At 43.6% G+C, this 13,774-nt stretch overlaps 1 protein-coding gene across 1 annotated transcript; it reads right to left on the reverse strand.

Moving 5' to 3' along the window:
- Positions 1 to 646: 646 nt before the first annotated feature.
- On the reverse strand, positions 647 to 13,531 carry CSF2RB (colony stimulating factor 2 receptor, beta, low-affinity (granulocyte-macrophage)). The gene is made up of 13 exons (XM_010005751.1): positions 13,462 to 13,531; positions 11,859 to 11,988; positions 9,667 to 9,851; positions 9,231 to 9,379; positions 8,163 to 8,334; positions 7,934 to 8,066; positions 7,679 to 7,830; positions 6,688 to 6,833; positions 6,411 to 6,585; positions 5,259 to 5,349; positions 4,923 to 4,992; positions 2,110 to 2,213; positions 647 to 1,829 (listed from the first exon to the last, which is right to left on the reverse strand). The coding sequence occupies exons 1-13, from the start codon at positions 13,529 to 13,531 to the stop codon at positions 647 to 649; spliced, it is 2,760 nt and encodes a 919-aa protein (XP_010004053.1).
- Between the last annotated feature and the right edge of the window lie 243 nt (positions 13,532 to 13,774).

Genomic DNA, 13,774 nt, shown 5'->3' on the forward strand with positions numbered 1-13,774 from the left:
CTTCCCCAGGGTTCTCTACAGCCTACTTGATGTATCCCATGTTTCCTTCTTACCCTTAGAATACACAGTGATACATTGCACCTTAACATTTCTTTCACAATTTTCTTTACCCTTCTATTACTCACTGGGACTTTTTCACTTTAGTACTGATTTCATGCCAGTAGTGGAACAGTTGAGATATGAAAGCTCCTTGGTGAATCTTAGATCTATTTTACAAGCACATAAAAGTTCTACAAAATCGCTCTTAGGAATATAAGTTTTCCTTACAAGGTTTCCAAGCCTGTCTTCTGATAACATCTCATGCTGTTGATTCTGCACTTCCTGCCATGAGTTTTCCCTCAGGCAACCTGGTATTATTGCAAGATGACTCTGGTCTGTCAGAGGATCATAAGGAGGCTAAACTGTTCATTGTGGATAAGCTGAGAAGTTCGAAAACCACCAAAGGGCAGTATCTGGATTGTCTTTTATGTCAAATCTTTGAAGGCCATTGAGAAGGATACTGAGCTACTTCAAGTCTTTCAACATGTTTGTCTGGAAGCTGGAAAAAGAGGTTTATTTGTTCTGAGGTTGAAAGGTTGGTTTTCATCAGATAGTTGCAACCTCTTGCAGTTACCTGTAGCTTTGGTATTCATTAATATTCGCCCATTTAACAGATTTCTGTGATCCTCAAAGACTGCTGCCAGGAAAAGTAATCATCTGATTTCAGGTTTTTGTAAAGTTGAATAGCCTGCATTTTTGATACATCCTTTTCCTTCTCAGTGATAGATTCATCATCAGATACAGGCTTCCCAGATGTTGCTTTGCCTTCAGAAGGTTTCTTGGCTTGGTGGTCTTCCTGACTAATATCCATCTTCACACTGGATTTCAGGCTGTGGAAGCAATAGTCACCAACCTGGCAAAGGAAAACTGGCTCAGTGCTGTCAGGGTTCAACACCACCAAGTTACCCTCTGGCAGAGGCTGCTTTCTAGGAAGATCGTTTCCCTTCTGTAAGACAGGCAAAGAAATTGTTGTGGGTTCTGAATGTTCATGGAGATTTAAAGGGACAGAAAGATAGTCTCCAAATGCCTCCAGGTGTGATTCAGGAGAAGAAGCTGGTGCTTGGCCTGAAACTGGGACCATGACACAAGTTTTCCTGGGAGAAAACTCATGGCAAGAGTGGTCACTGAGGGGCTGGGGCTCCTGTGAGTCACCAGGTAACTCCCCAGCAGTGACTAGAGGTGGACGGGTGGAGTCACTGGCTGATGGCAGCGACAGGCTCTCTGTAGTGATGTACTCCAAGGGGTGCTGCTGAGGAGACGTGACACAGCTAAGAGGCCCTGTATGTTTCTGCTCTTCTGTTCTTGTGTTCCTGCCCTTCCCACAGGCTGGTGGGGCCGGTGAGACTCCTTTCTCATTGCCGAGATGCTGCATCACTTCTTTCTGACTTGGGAGCAGAAGGGGTTCTGGAGGATCTGCTTCTGGCTGGTTTTGCCTCTGAGGAGCCTGGGGACAGTCTTCTTTTGGGAGGGTCACATACTGAAGGGAAACCGATTTCTCACGGACTCCCACTGGATCCAGTGCCAGGCTCTGATGCATATCAGGCTGGGAGGACATCACCGGGGTGTACAAGTATGGACCATTGAAATCAAAACGAGGGATTGCTGTCTGGGAAGCAATACTTGCATCAAGACTTTTTCTCTTTGAAACAGGCAAGGCATGACCAGCAATCCGACCTGAGCAGTCATCTGACTCATCCAAAGCATGGTATGGGTTTTGTAGGTTCAGCACAACAGTAGAAACATTGGTCTTCTTAGCCTGCTCTTCAAGGACTGCCAAAGTCTTTGTCTGCCTGAATGTGGGGAAGTTAAAAGTTGCTCATGAGAGGTATGATTGTGGTAAACATTCAATTTAAAGCTAACTTAGTTGAAAACGCATATTTACACATAGGGTTAGAAATGTTACTTATTGGAGAAGCAGGCTAACCAAGATAACAAAAAATTATACCCGTTCCTCAAAAGCAACTTGTATAGGCTTTTTAGTGACAGAACATTTGTTTATATCCTGTCATGATTTAGGGAGTTCTTTGAGACTGTCATTCACAGTGTCACTATAACGTGCTGCTCACTCACCTGCCCACAACTTGCAGGAAGCTAGCCTGCTCCATCTTCTCTGAAAGGCTGTGTTTGTTGAAGTCCAGCTGGCTGCTTGTTGGCCAGGTCCCTAAAGGTACCTTCTGAAAATGAAAAAGCAGACATGACAAAAGAGCAGTGTCTCACTGGTAGTAGAATCAAGAATTACACATTCCTCATGGACAAAGAAAACAAACAGGAGAGCCTATGTCCCCAGAAGATGGTCACTTCAAACCTGTATTGCCTTACCACTGACCTAACTATAAGTACTCAGTGATCCAGCTGGGAAAGACTTGTTATTTGTGAACAGAGGAGGACTCGTGAAAGATGTAATGGTAGGTGACTGTCTGGGCCATAATGATCACAAAATTATGGAGTTTAAAATCTTCAGAATAATGAGAAAGAAAGACAGCAGGGTTGCTACCCTACATTTTAAGAGAGTAAATGTGAAGCTATTCAGAGAGGCACTTAGCAATGCTCCTTGGGAATTGCTCCTTGGGAGATCTCAGGGGTCCATGACTGTTGGTCAGTCTTCAAGAATGACCTTTTAAAAGCACAGGGGCAGGAAATTCCAATGTGTTGTAAATCAAGCAAGCAGAGCAGACAACCAGCTTGGCTGAACAGGGAATTCCTTCTGAAGCTCAAGAGGAAAAAGAAATTGCATGATCTCTGGAAGCAAGTTCAGGCTTCACAGGAAGATGTCAGAGCTGTGGTTCGTATATGCAGGGAGGAGACACAACAGGTCAAAGCTCAATTAGAGTTGAAGCTGGTCAGTGTTGTATCAGGCAATGAGAAGGGCTTTTTAAGGTACATTAACAGCAAGACCCAGTTGAAAGAAAACATTAGATCAATGCTCGTTGATGATGGTCACTTCACTAATTGGGATGAAGACAATGCAGAAAAATTCAGTGCATTTTTTGGCCTCAGTTTTTAATAATACTGATAGACCTTGGGCTGCCCAGTACCTCGAGCAGAGGACAATGTATGTGGGGACAGTGACTTTCTATTTGTGGACACTGAAATCGAAGAGACCAGCTGCATCAGCTGAATGATCACAATGTCTACAATGACCTCATTGCTCTCTTTCTGAGAAGGGGACGTTGAGAGGGAGGTGCTGAGCTCTTCTCCTGGGGATCCTTTGACAGCATGCATGAGAACGGCTCAAAGCTGCACCAGGGGAGGTTCAAACTGGATATTAAGAAGGACTTCTTTACTGAGAGGGTTGTCAAACACTGGAACAGGCTTCCTGGGTTGATGCCCCACCCCTGTGTCAGTGTTTCAGAGGCATTTGAACAATACCCTTAATAATTTGCTTTAACTTTTGGTCAGCCATAAAGTGGTCAGGCAGTTGATTAGATGATCATGGTATGTCCATTCCAAATGAATTATCCTATCCTATCCTATCCTATCCTATCCTATCCTATCCTATCCTATCCTATCCTATCCTATCCTATCCAACTTTCATAGTATAGAGGATAGGACGTGCTCTCTTAAAGAGCTCATAGAGATGCTGCAGGTTCCTACCACAACAAACACCAAAGCTACTGCTTTTTACAGTGTGTGCTCTTTTCCAACACCATATGGGGACACTCTGGGCAATATTTCACCTACAGAGAGAGGTACAATGACTGTCCTTCTGTACCAGCTGACCAGAGACACAGAATTAGTGGGACATTTACCAAATTTAGGATAAGGTAATTAAGTGCAGGGATGGAATATTTCAAAACCATGAAATTAAGGCAGTGAGTGCTTTTGGATGGAGAAACAGGTAAGGGATGGGTAACAAAGCTGTGAAGGTGATTCTTAGAGTCAAAAAATTTCTAGCTTTTACTATGGAGTTCATGCAAAAGAAACTAACCAGAGACTTAAGTATAAGCTAAACCAGTTTGTCTTCTGGTGCAAGAAAATCCACACCTAGTCTTTGCCAACTATTTGAAAATTTAATATTAAACTAGGTCATTAACATGAAAGTCCATTTTATAGCAACATAACAATTGTGTGATGGTTAACAAATGTGTTAACTCCTTCACTCACACATAAATGTAGATACTGGAAGTGTTCATTTGTCTCACACAAAAGGCATGTTGCACATGATTGCCATGAACCTACACTCACTGGAACCCATCCTTTATGAACATAGAATAGAATCAACTGTTCCACAAAAATATGCCTCTGTATATGCGTTTGTGTGCATGTGTGTGTTGGGGTGGCCACATTATTGAATGAGCTATTATTGCAAAACTGGAAGACTTTTACCACCAAAATCTAGGTATTCCTGTATCACTCTTTCCATGTGGTGGAAAAGGGACCGAGGTTCTACTTAAACAGCTTTGACCAAATGCTAAGTGTTTTCCTTGATTCCCAGTAAAGAATGCTTGTCATGGTAACAGACAGGCACATGGTAACATTTATTCCTGAAAATCCAGCTCCTTAAAATAAAAGTTTCTTTAATAGGACTACCAACCCATTCTAAAAAGCTCTGAACTAGTTTGATTACTATTTGGAGACAAATGAAAGCACCAGCTGATCAAGTTTGCTAATGCCACTACCTTATTTCAGACAGTCAAAATTTTAAAGCACAGAAAATTTTCTAGCTTGATTAAATCACAGTGATGCTGACCAGCACAACACAAAGTCTAATAGTATACATGTAAGAACACATTTATGTTGAATACCACCAGAACTCCTAACAATAAGGATTAATAATGACAATATCTGCTCATTGTGGACTAGGAGACAAGATCTCTTACTATTATTGAAAGTCCTGAAAAAGAGAGACATAATGAACCCTTAAATGTATGGTTCCCTCTTACCCCCAGGTAGCTCTGGATAAGGAGACTCTTGCTGGGGTTCGGAATCTTTTCCTCCCACAGTTGCTTCTTCCTGCAACAACAACACAGAGTTCTCAAGATTTGCTTCTCAGCCTGGACCTGCACCCCACACACCCTGCTGCTCTGCATAGTGAGGCACCACCAAGGCCCTGGCACACCACCACCCTGCTCACACCTTGCACACACGTGCACAAGGCTGCCCACTGCACACCAAGGCTCATCTCCACAGAGACCTCTTTCTCCTGGGGACAAGCTGTGCCTCACACCCATGGGGCCAACATGCTGCTAAATCTCCTAAATCTCACAACACAAACCTACCTGAGGAAATACTTGTAGCTGAAGTAAGCAATGATTAGCAAAGTGATGATGAGAACTGGGAGCATCACTGGGAGAACCACAGGTGGGAGAACTGAAACAGAGTAGAGACAAATAGGTAACCACCTGTAAAGTGTTTGCTTCGCATAACAGGGTTTTCACTCTGGTCAGTCTTCGTGCAAACAGATGAAGGAATAGGATCATGAGGCCTTAAAGCTGTTGGGATACCCTCCAAATTAGGAGAGACCAAAAGTGGCCTGAACAGCTCACTGGCCCAAGGTGTTCATAGTTTTACTTTACTGAGTCTTTGCTGGTTTTTACTGACATCAGAGGAAGCAATTTAGGCTAATAAAGATATCATTAGGTACCTTACTCCACCATGAACAATGGACATGTCTTCAGGCATGTTTGTTGCGTCACCTTACTCTGCACAGTCCTGAAGAGTTGGGGTCTCAGAAGTTTTTCTAAGAAAGAGCTTCCTCTGCTAATGGCCATGATCATTAACAAAAAAACAATTTCATCCTGAGCACATTCATCAAAATTTGCCTAATGTCTTACCACTACAAGCTTCCTCAGGACAAAGAATGTAAAACCATATTACTTTGGGCACAGGACCACAGTGATGGCAGGCATTTTGCCTCTAGGTCTAGAAACAGCAAAAACATGTAAAGGTTCCTATCTCCAATAGACTCTACAGTGTATTTTAAGCAACCCCATAGCCACTGTGCAAACATAAAGGCTGATGGCTTATATTCTGTATTCTTGCAGTCTCAGGCTGAACTTGTGACTTATGAATTTGTGACTGAAGGTCACAAATAGCAGGATGGACTACTGGAAGCAGGAAACAAGGATGATCTTTTGGGTGGGACTTTTGCTTGATTCTCCATGTAGAAACCTTTACTGTTGGTCATACTCACCTTGTGAAGGGAAGTAAGAAAGGAAGCTTAAAAGGTCATTCCTGCTCACCTCCTCCATTAGCACCACTGCTTAACTGCAAGGATGCAGACACAACAGCTACTTTGTTGAGCAGCTCCAGCTACCTCATGGTTGCACCAAACCTCAACCCCAGCTGAGAGAGTATCTATTTTTCTATAGAGGCATTTCAGCTATTAACAGTCCACAACACCTTACAGAGGAAGCCTACATGAAAAGTACCATTCTCAGTCTTCCAAGTGAACTCCTCACTCCATTCACTCCAAGGCCCCTCATATGCCTGTTGCATATTCACCCTCGCACGCATTTTCCCCCTATATTCTGTAGATGATGCCAGCATCTGCGGGGTGAAGATGAAGGGGGGTTCATCATTGCTGATATTTAACTTCTGGAGAGTCTGGAGAGAAGAAAGCATCACAAATGATAGAGGTGAGAGGAGATGTCTTCCCATTTGCCCAGCAAAAATCAATCCAGGACTCCTGTACCTCCTAAGCCTCACCTTTTCATATTGGTTGTTTTTCCAGTACTCAACTTGGTATCTCTGTGTTATGGATGGATATGCGAAAGTGTGTTTTATCCACTTCAGTTCATATTCTTGGTTCTCTGTCCTTGTTACTGACACATTTACAGGTGGCAGCGTCTTAACTGGAACACATAGAATGTCTCAGAGGACTTATCAAAGTGCCTTTCACCACTGTGAGTAGTTTCCAGAGACTGAAAACAATGTTGTTTTATGCAGTGTAAGAAGTCTCAGCTTTTTAACACTCCTTAAATCCCTGCATCTTCCTTTTCTAGTCAAACAGAATAAACCAGTAGACCATTAAATCACAGAAAATCCATATCCATTAATATTGACAGCACCCCCTGGATAGTGACAAGTAGTAAAGCAATATTTGAAACATCAGTACTGGTTCACTACATTTCCAGAGAAGTTCAGCTCTTCTGGAGCTACTACCTGATATTTTCACCCACTGCAGGAGCTCTGCTTTGTGAAAAGCAGCACCAGTAACTCCAGATACATGCAGAGATGATCCACTTGACACACCTCACTCAGCAGAGGAGTCCTACCTCATCCAGTGCTCCAGATGCCGCTGCAAAAACCCCCAAGAACTCCCCTGGCTTCTTGCACCACAAACACATCTCACCACAGCTCCCTGTCATTTGGGATGCCCATGAAGGTCTATCACAGAGAAGTCATCAGTCACTCACTGAGGAGCTCTGGGTCACAACTGGAATTTCTGCACAGCAGTTTCTACTGCTGTTACCTTCCTCTGAGTAACAAGTCTCACTTACCAAGTCCTCACCTACAAGCCACCTCTTCCAGACCTCTGACCTGAGACATCATCCAGTTCCTTTATTCATTAGTCTTGGTCTCCTCCTCTTCCCACACACTTTTCCTCACCACTGCTCTCCTCTGCCCCACTTGCCCAACCAGGCACCTCTCCAGGAAACAACCAGGAGAAGCAAGAAACAACACAGCAAGAACTCACTGTTCTTGTAGGCTTCAATTAGTTTCTCCTCTGTCTTGGCCCGGACAGACACATGGTACTGGCTCTGATTGCTCACAGGGATCTCACAGCTCTGGACCACATATGGGATGTGGGGCAAAGCCTTCTCATGCACAGGAGTGCACTCCTGTTCTCTGAGGGGGGGAAAAGGAGGTTGAGCTGAGATCAGAGGGAACAGGACAGAGCAGATGCTCCATAGGAGTGGTGCAAGCACACTGCTATGGGCAGAGCACGTACTTTGATGCTGGAGTGGCCCTGAAGAACAAGCTGAAGAGGACAGAAGTGACAATCGCTTTCTTCACTTCCCAGCTGCACGTCAGGCCATTCACACCATTGAAGAGGCAGCGAAGGTTCCTGGGCTGAAGGCCACCTTCAGAGAAGATAAGAGCAAGCCAAGTCACAGGAAAGGTCTGGCTTCCCTTCCAGCCCCTCCAGCCCTGCATGTCCCTGCTCCATCCCACGCTACCTTCAGGGGTCTCCCAGGTCACCTCCGTGCTCCACTCGCTGTACTGCCCAGAGAAGCCCCCGGCCTGACCTGGTCTGGCTCGCACACGGGCAACGTAGCTGCTCCCCGGGACAAGGTCCTTCTGGCTGAGATGGCAACGTATGGTGTTGGAGAGCAAGAGTGAGGCAGCTTTCTGTTGTTGGAGGAAAGGAGACAGAGAGGGAAGGGAGGAAATTGGGAAGTAGGGAATGGTGAAAAAGGGTGGAGAGGAGACAGGGAAAAAGTGAGAGGAGCTGGCTGCCAGGCTGTATCTCCCAGTAGCCCCATGCATGTGATGGTCCATTCACAAGCTGCTGTGCAGTGCCCCTTGCTCCCATACTAAAGGGGCTTCAGCATGCAGTCTGCCAGCCCAGCACAGGAAGGCTGAGGCAGAGGCACTGCTGAGCATAATCTACCCCAGCAGGCAAGCCAGCTCCTGCAGCCTGCAGAGCCCAGGTTGTCTTCACTGACAGTTACACTCAAGTTTACAACACAGCTCAGTGCAGAACTTTGTGGGAATCTGGCCAAGATACTTCTCTTAAAAGGAACAGGCTGACAGGTACAGAACTGAAACATATGCAGATCCAGGGAAACAGAAGGGCAAAGGGTATGGGCTCCTAAAAACTAAAATAACAAAACAAAGCAAAACAAAAACACCCAAACCAAAACATATCCTTTTGGAATGGAAAGAAGCCTCAAATGTATTTTGCTATTTTTCCACATGTACCCACAGGTTCCTGTTGGAATGTAATTTAATTCCACTTGGGAGAGATTCAGAGCAAACTAAATTCCAAGTCAAAATGCAATCACGCTGTTTTGTTTTGTTTTGTTTTCCAGTGGAGAACAGATCTCTGCATTCAGCTCAGGGTATTTCACTGGACAAGTCACTTGCAAACACAAAGGAAGCCCCATCCATCCCACCTGAAACAACATTTGTTGCATGTCCTCTTAGTGCCTGAGAAAGGGGAAGTCATTTGCACAACTTCTACCACAGACTCTCAACCACCCCAAAGGGTGCAAACCAGAACAGCCCAGCTCCTTCTCTCTTACCTCCCAGGGCTCCCACTCCCGCTTGTAAGTGACTTCATAGTCCAGGGCATCTCTCAGCCCTTGGCTTCCATCAGGTGCTTTCCAAGTCAGCAAGAAGTCTCCTGATCTCATCAAGCTGATCGAGAGGTTTTGAGGTGGGAGGACCTGAACTGGAAGATGAAGGTGCAACCCATGAGAAGAAATATAAGCTATATAAGCTTCCCCATTTCTGGAGTATCTTATTCCTGCCACAGCAAGTAGCTCCTGCTGAGTCCCCCTTCCAGATCCATCTGCTCTCAGAAACTTGCCTGCTTATCTCCCTGTTCCATCCTCTCAACGTGGAGCTCCAGCACTTTTCACAATAAAAGTGGAATTAATTTCCTGACTGAATGGCAAACACATTCTCAAAGATCCCTAATATTAATTGGAGAATGAGAATCTGGTATTTAATACTTACCATTTTGAAAAAGATCAACATTCAGTTCTGCTTGAAGCACCTTCTTAGGTTTGAAACTGTAAATATCTTCTACTCCTATTCCAAAATTGTCTGTAGTGTTGCGACAAACCCAGTGCACATAGGAGTCTGGGGCCTCATGTAAGTCATTTTCCCTCTGGCGTTGGCAGAACATCTCCTTGTTCTCCCTGTGTGTAGAGAAAGTGATCTATGAAGATATTATTTGGAGACCTACAGTTAATGCAAAATTAAATGCCTAAAACCAATTCCAGACCATTCTGTTGTCATAATTTACTCAGACACTTATGTCCTCTTCTCACTGTACCTATTAGTCCTGTTTCACATCAGTTAATATGACAAAAAATTTTAACACCAGAATTTTTGTCAGCTGCCTTCCTATTTCTAAGTCGTGCTGCAGGATGTTCTATTTTGCTATCTGTTTATTTTTGTTAGTTTTTTGCCTAGCTCTACGTAACCCATATTGTTTGTGTGAGAAATAGTAAGAAGAAAAATAATGTCATGGAAATGCACCTTCTACTCAGAGTAAAAGGCAGTACAGTCTCTTATGATCCTTAGCTTCCTGAAGACATATATTTTGCAGTCCCAGAAACACACAGTTTAAAACAGAATTTCTCCAACCAAAATGTATTTCTGTATCCTTAGCAGTTCTGTTCTGCCAAGGGAACTTACGTATTCATTGAAGATTTCATCCAGAATATTAATCATCCTTTTAGATAGCCTTTCTCCAGGCCAAGGAACATCATGAAAATTAGAATCAATATTTTAAACTAGACAGGAGAGGATAAGCTTTGCATGCTTGCAGTAGCCTGAGCTGCTGGAGAGATGTGTTGCTTCATTTTGTATCCTCTGGAATTTTGTTTGCGCTTATGGCTTCATGCCCAGTGCATTATATTGTTCCAGTTCAGATGAGAAATATTAAGCTGTGAATATCTAAGGCCAAATACTGTCTTCCAGAATAGGATGCAGTCTCCAGCCAACTCTGTGTCAGCAAACATGATTTAGCACTATTGCTATTTTTAAAAGTTGGGTATTAGCAATAAACCAGGGATATTCCTGAAGTATGGGTGGGACTGACCACACCTCTGTGTCCCCTTAAACCAAAGAGTCAGCCCAAGGGTTGTGTAGTCCTGAAGATATTTCTACCTACCCACCAGCATTACCTTACAGTTTGGGATTTAGTCAACTATTCTTCATCTATGAGCTGACCTGTTTAATCACTGGTCATTTTGATTTCAGCTGTGTGACTCTCCACAGATAACACCTGCTTGCCTGATAAGTTCGACTCAGTCATGTTTCCTGATCCACACACTCCACCACGTAACAACGTTCCAGAAAATCCCCCAAAGGTCCAAGTAATTTTTAATCATCTTTTCCCAGAAGTACTAGCCTTAAAGTCCTGTTCCAAAGACCTTCCACTGATTTCCACTGCCTTTAGGACTAGTAATTCTCTCTTCTTTACAAGAAAATCGAGAGCTCTTTCACTTTCCTTTCCTTCCTGTATTCCCAGGCTCTAATTCATTTGCTTCTCAGCTTTCCATCTTTGTCTTCTTCTCTCCTTTGACTATTCCTCCATCTTTGGCCTTTCTTATCCTCACAATTGATCCAGTCTAGTGATTCAGATCAATTTTCATAAGGAAACACATGTAACAGAAAGATACTGTCATAAACAGCCCAGTATCTCTTGCAAGGAGAAATGACAGCACAGATAGACTTACCAGTCCTCTCTATCTCACAGACACACAGTCAATACATGTTACTCAGAAGAGATAAAAACCATACTCTCAGTGATGCTCTGAAATGGGCAACATAATGGGGGGAATGTCTCCTCCCTTTTAGGTTTATAAACAATATCCAGGTTCACACTTGTTCTGACACCAACTTCTCCACCTCATTAATAGCAATCCATATGCTTCATCTCCTTCCATACCTATGATCCCACAACAAAAGTATGGAAAAAGAATTGTAAAGGCGATAAAAATAACTCCAGCAACACACTCCACTCATTCCCCTTTCCTAGGAGAGGCCTCAGAAGCAGGCACAACTTTTACTTCAACCCAGTGACAGAAAGAGATGGCCAAGCTTTCTGAAAACTTGACTGTCGGTCCCCAGGATTCCAAGTTGTGGCCGATTTCCCTTCAGACTTTCATCCAGCACAGCACACTTCAGGTACTTACATGCTAATATCATCCCTTTGGTAAAGAGTCACACCAACGAGGGCATGAGCCTCTGAGTGCTCCATCCATGTGCAAGTCACCTGTGACTTGTAGTCACTGTAGCAGCGCAGGCTCTTCATAGGAACACTCTCTGAGGAAGGAATCCAGGAAAACAAACAAACAAACAAACAAACAAAGCAGTGATTACAAATGTAAAGAGTGAGAGACAGCAGCAGGTAGAGTGATTCTGCCAGCAGAATGGGGAAGGCACTGATAAAAGAACTCTTCTTGTGGCCCGAGCAAATGAATCTCAGTGAAAACACAGACAGAGATGTGACTGTTCTGCACAGCTCCACAACACACAAGTGTCCAAGCCACGCTACAGGTAACAACAATGTGAGTGAGACCTTTGTGCCAGCAAGACACATAATTCTAACCAAGGTATCACTTTTCAAACACGGATTGTTTCCAGGGATTAACAGGTGTCATAGTCAGCAGGCATATGGTGATCTTCTCATTTTTGTGAGTTGCTGTATGGGACTTCTTTGCCACTAACCTCCTAGTAAAGGTTATGACACTAGAAAGGTATATTTAAAAGTTGGATGCTCTGGGAAGAATCTTGTTATGACTCAGAAGTATGCCCAGAGTGATTGGAACTAGAATTATGAACCAGAAATCACCAGATCTCTGGTCAGGGTGGAATGTAAAGCTAAGGCCTGGAATGCCAAGAGACTGGTCTGCCCCATCCTGCAATACATTCTCCTTCAGAGATCTCAACGGGGGCTGTACCGCAGTTGACACTGAGCATAATTCCTCCAGCTACTGGGATGTCAGGCACTGGCATCTGTCTTGGAAAAGGTACCTGTCCAGGAGACACACCTTCTGGCAACACTTGTATTCTGATGTGTTCAGGATGGGTATGGGCTTAGCCTGGTGCAGACATAGGGCACTGGGTGATAAAAGGAGACACTTCTGTTCCTATCAAATTAGATTAAAGGAAAGGGAAGAAAGAGAGAAAGAAAGAAAATAAAGAAAAAAAATACGGAGGAGGGTGGGGGTGAGGGAGAGAAAGAAAAACAAGAACAAAAGGCGGGGGATAAAAGGTAAAAAGTAGCTCTCATTGCATCAGAAGAGGAAAACCATTAAATGCAGAAACACAGGCCATGGATATGGCAGATGGTCTTTATCTGTCAGCAATTCCACAAGAAGTAAATCAGGTCATCTGGATGTTACTTTTGGTAGCCCACACACACCCCCACATCTTGTGTCTCTTCACATGTCTTTACCCCTGTAAACTACAATCTGAATAATGCAGTCCTCTGTTTTCCTGTTTTCACTAACTATCACAGTCTAATCCTCTCTCCTGTTCCCTCATTAACCACTCAGCTTGTTCATATCCGTTTATCCAGTATTTCACTTGTACATACCACCAAAATACAACTGATTTGTCTGCATATGTATCTTCTACACATTGGTTTTGCTCTACATTTCTGTTCTCCTAGAGCACAGAAGATGGTGGCAGAGGGAAGCAGAAAAGCAACAGAAGATGAAGAAGAGCATTAACTGAAAAAAAGGAGACAAATACAAAAAGAAGGATTAAAGAGAATATAAATTTGAAACTCACCTCGAATGTCTTGGACACTGAAGACCAAATACAGATTCAGCAGAAGGATGACAATCTCTTTCATGGTCATATTGTCCTTTGCATACAAGCTTGATCTTAATTCAGAGGATAACTGTTTTCACTGCCCAGTGGCTACTGTCTGGCTCTGCCTATTGTGAAGCTTCTTGTTTTCATTTCACATAAAGAGAAGTAAAACTGAATTAGGGAACTTCTTTAGTCTTTATGTTGGAGTGACATTCTGAAAGAACATCTACCAAGTATTTAGAGCAGGACAAAAATTCTGGTCTTCTTATTGTGTGAGCTTGCAATATGA

The sequence above is a fragment of the Chaetura pelagica genome, unplaced genomic scaffold, assembly GCF_000747805.2.
Source record: "Chaetura pelagica isolate M959 unplaced genomic scaffold, ChaPel_1.0 scaffold79, whole genome shotgun sequence".
NCBI lineage: Eukaryota > Metazoa > Chordata > Aves > Apodiformes > Apodidae > Chaetura > Chaetura pelagica.

What these genes read in the sequence shown, in the direction of transcription:
- CSF2RB (XM_010005751.1), bottom strand. Translation starts at nt 13,531, where the DNA reads ATGACCATGAAAGAGATTGTCATCCTTCTGCTGAATCTGTATTTGGTC. An exon ending in GGGAGTGGGAGCCCTGGGAG is followed by an intron (nt 8,335 to 9,230) that starts GTAAGAGAGAAG and finishes CTCCAACAACAG; the next exon opens with AAAGCTGCCTCACTCTTGCT. An exon ending in TTCCTGCAAGTTGTGGGCAG is followed by an intron (nt 1,830 to 2,109) that starts GTGAGTGAGCAG and finishes CCCCACATTCAG; the next exon opens with GCAGACAAAGACTTTGGCAG.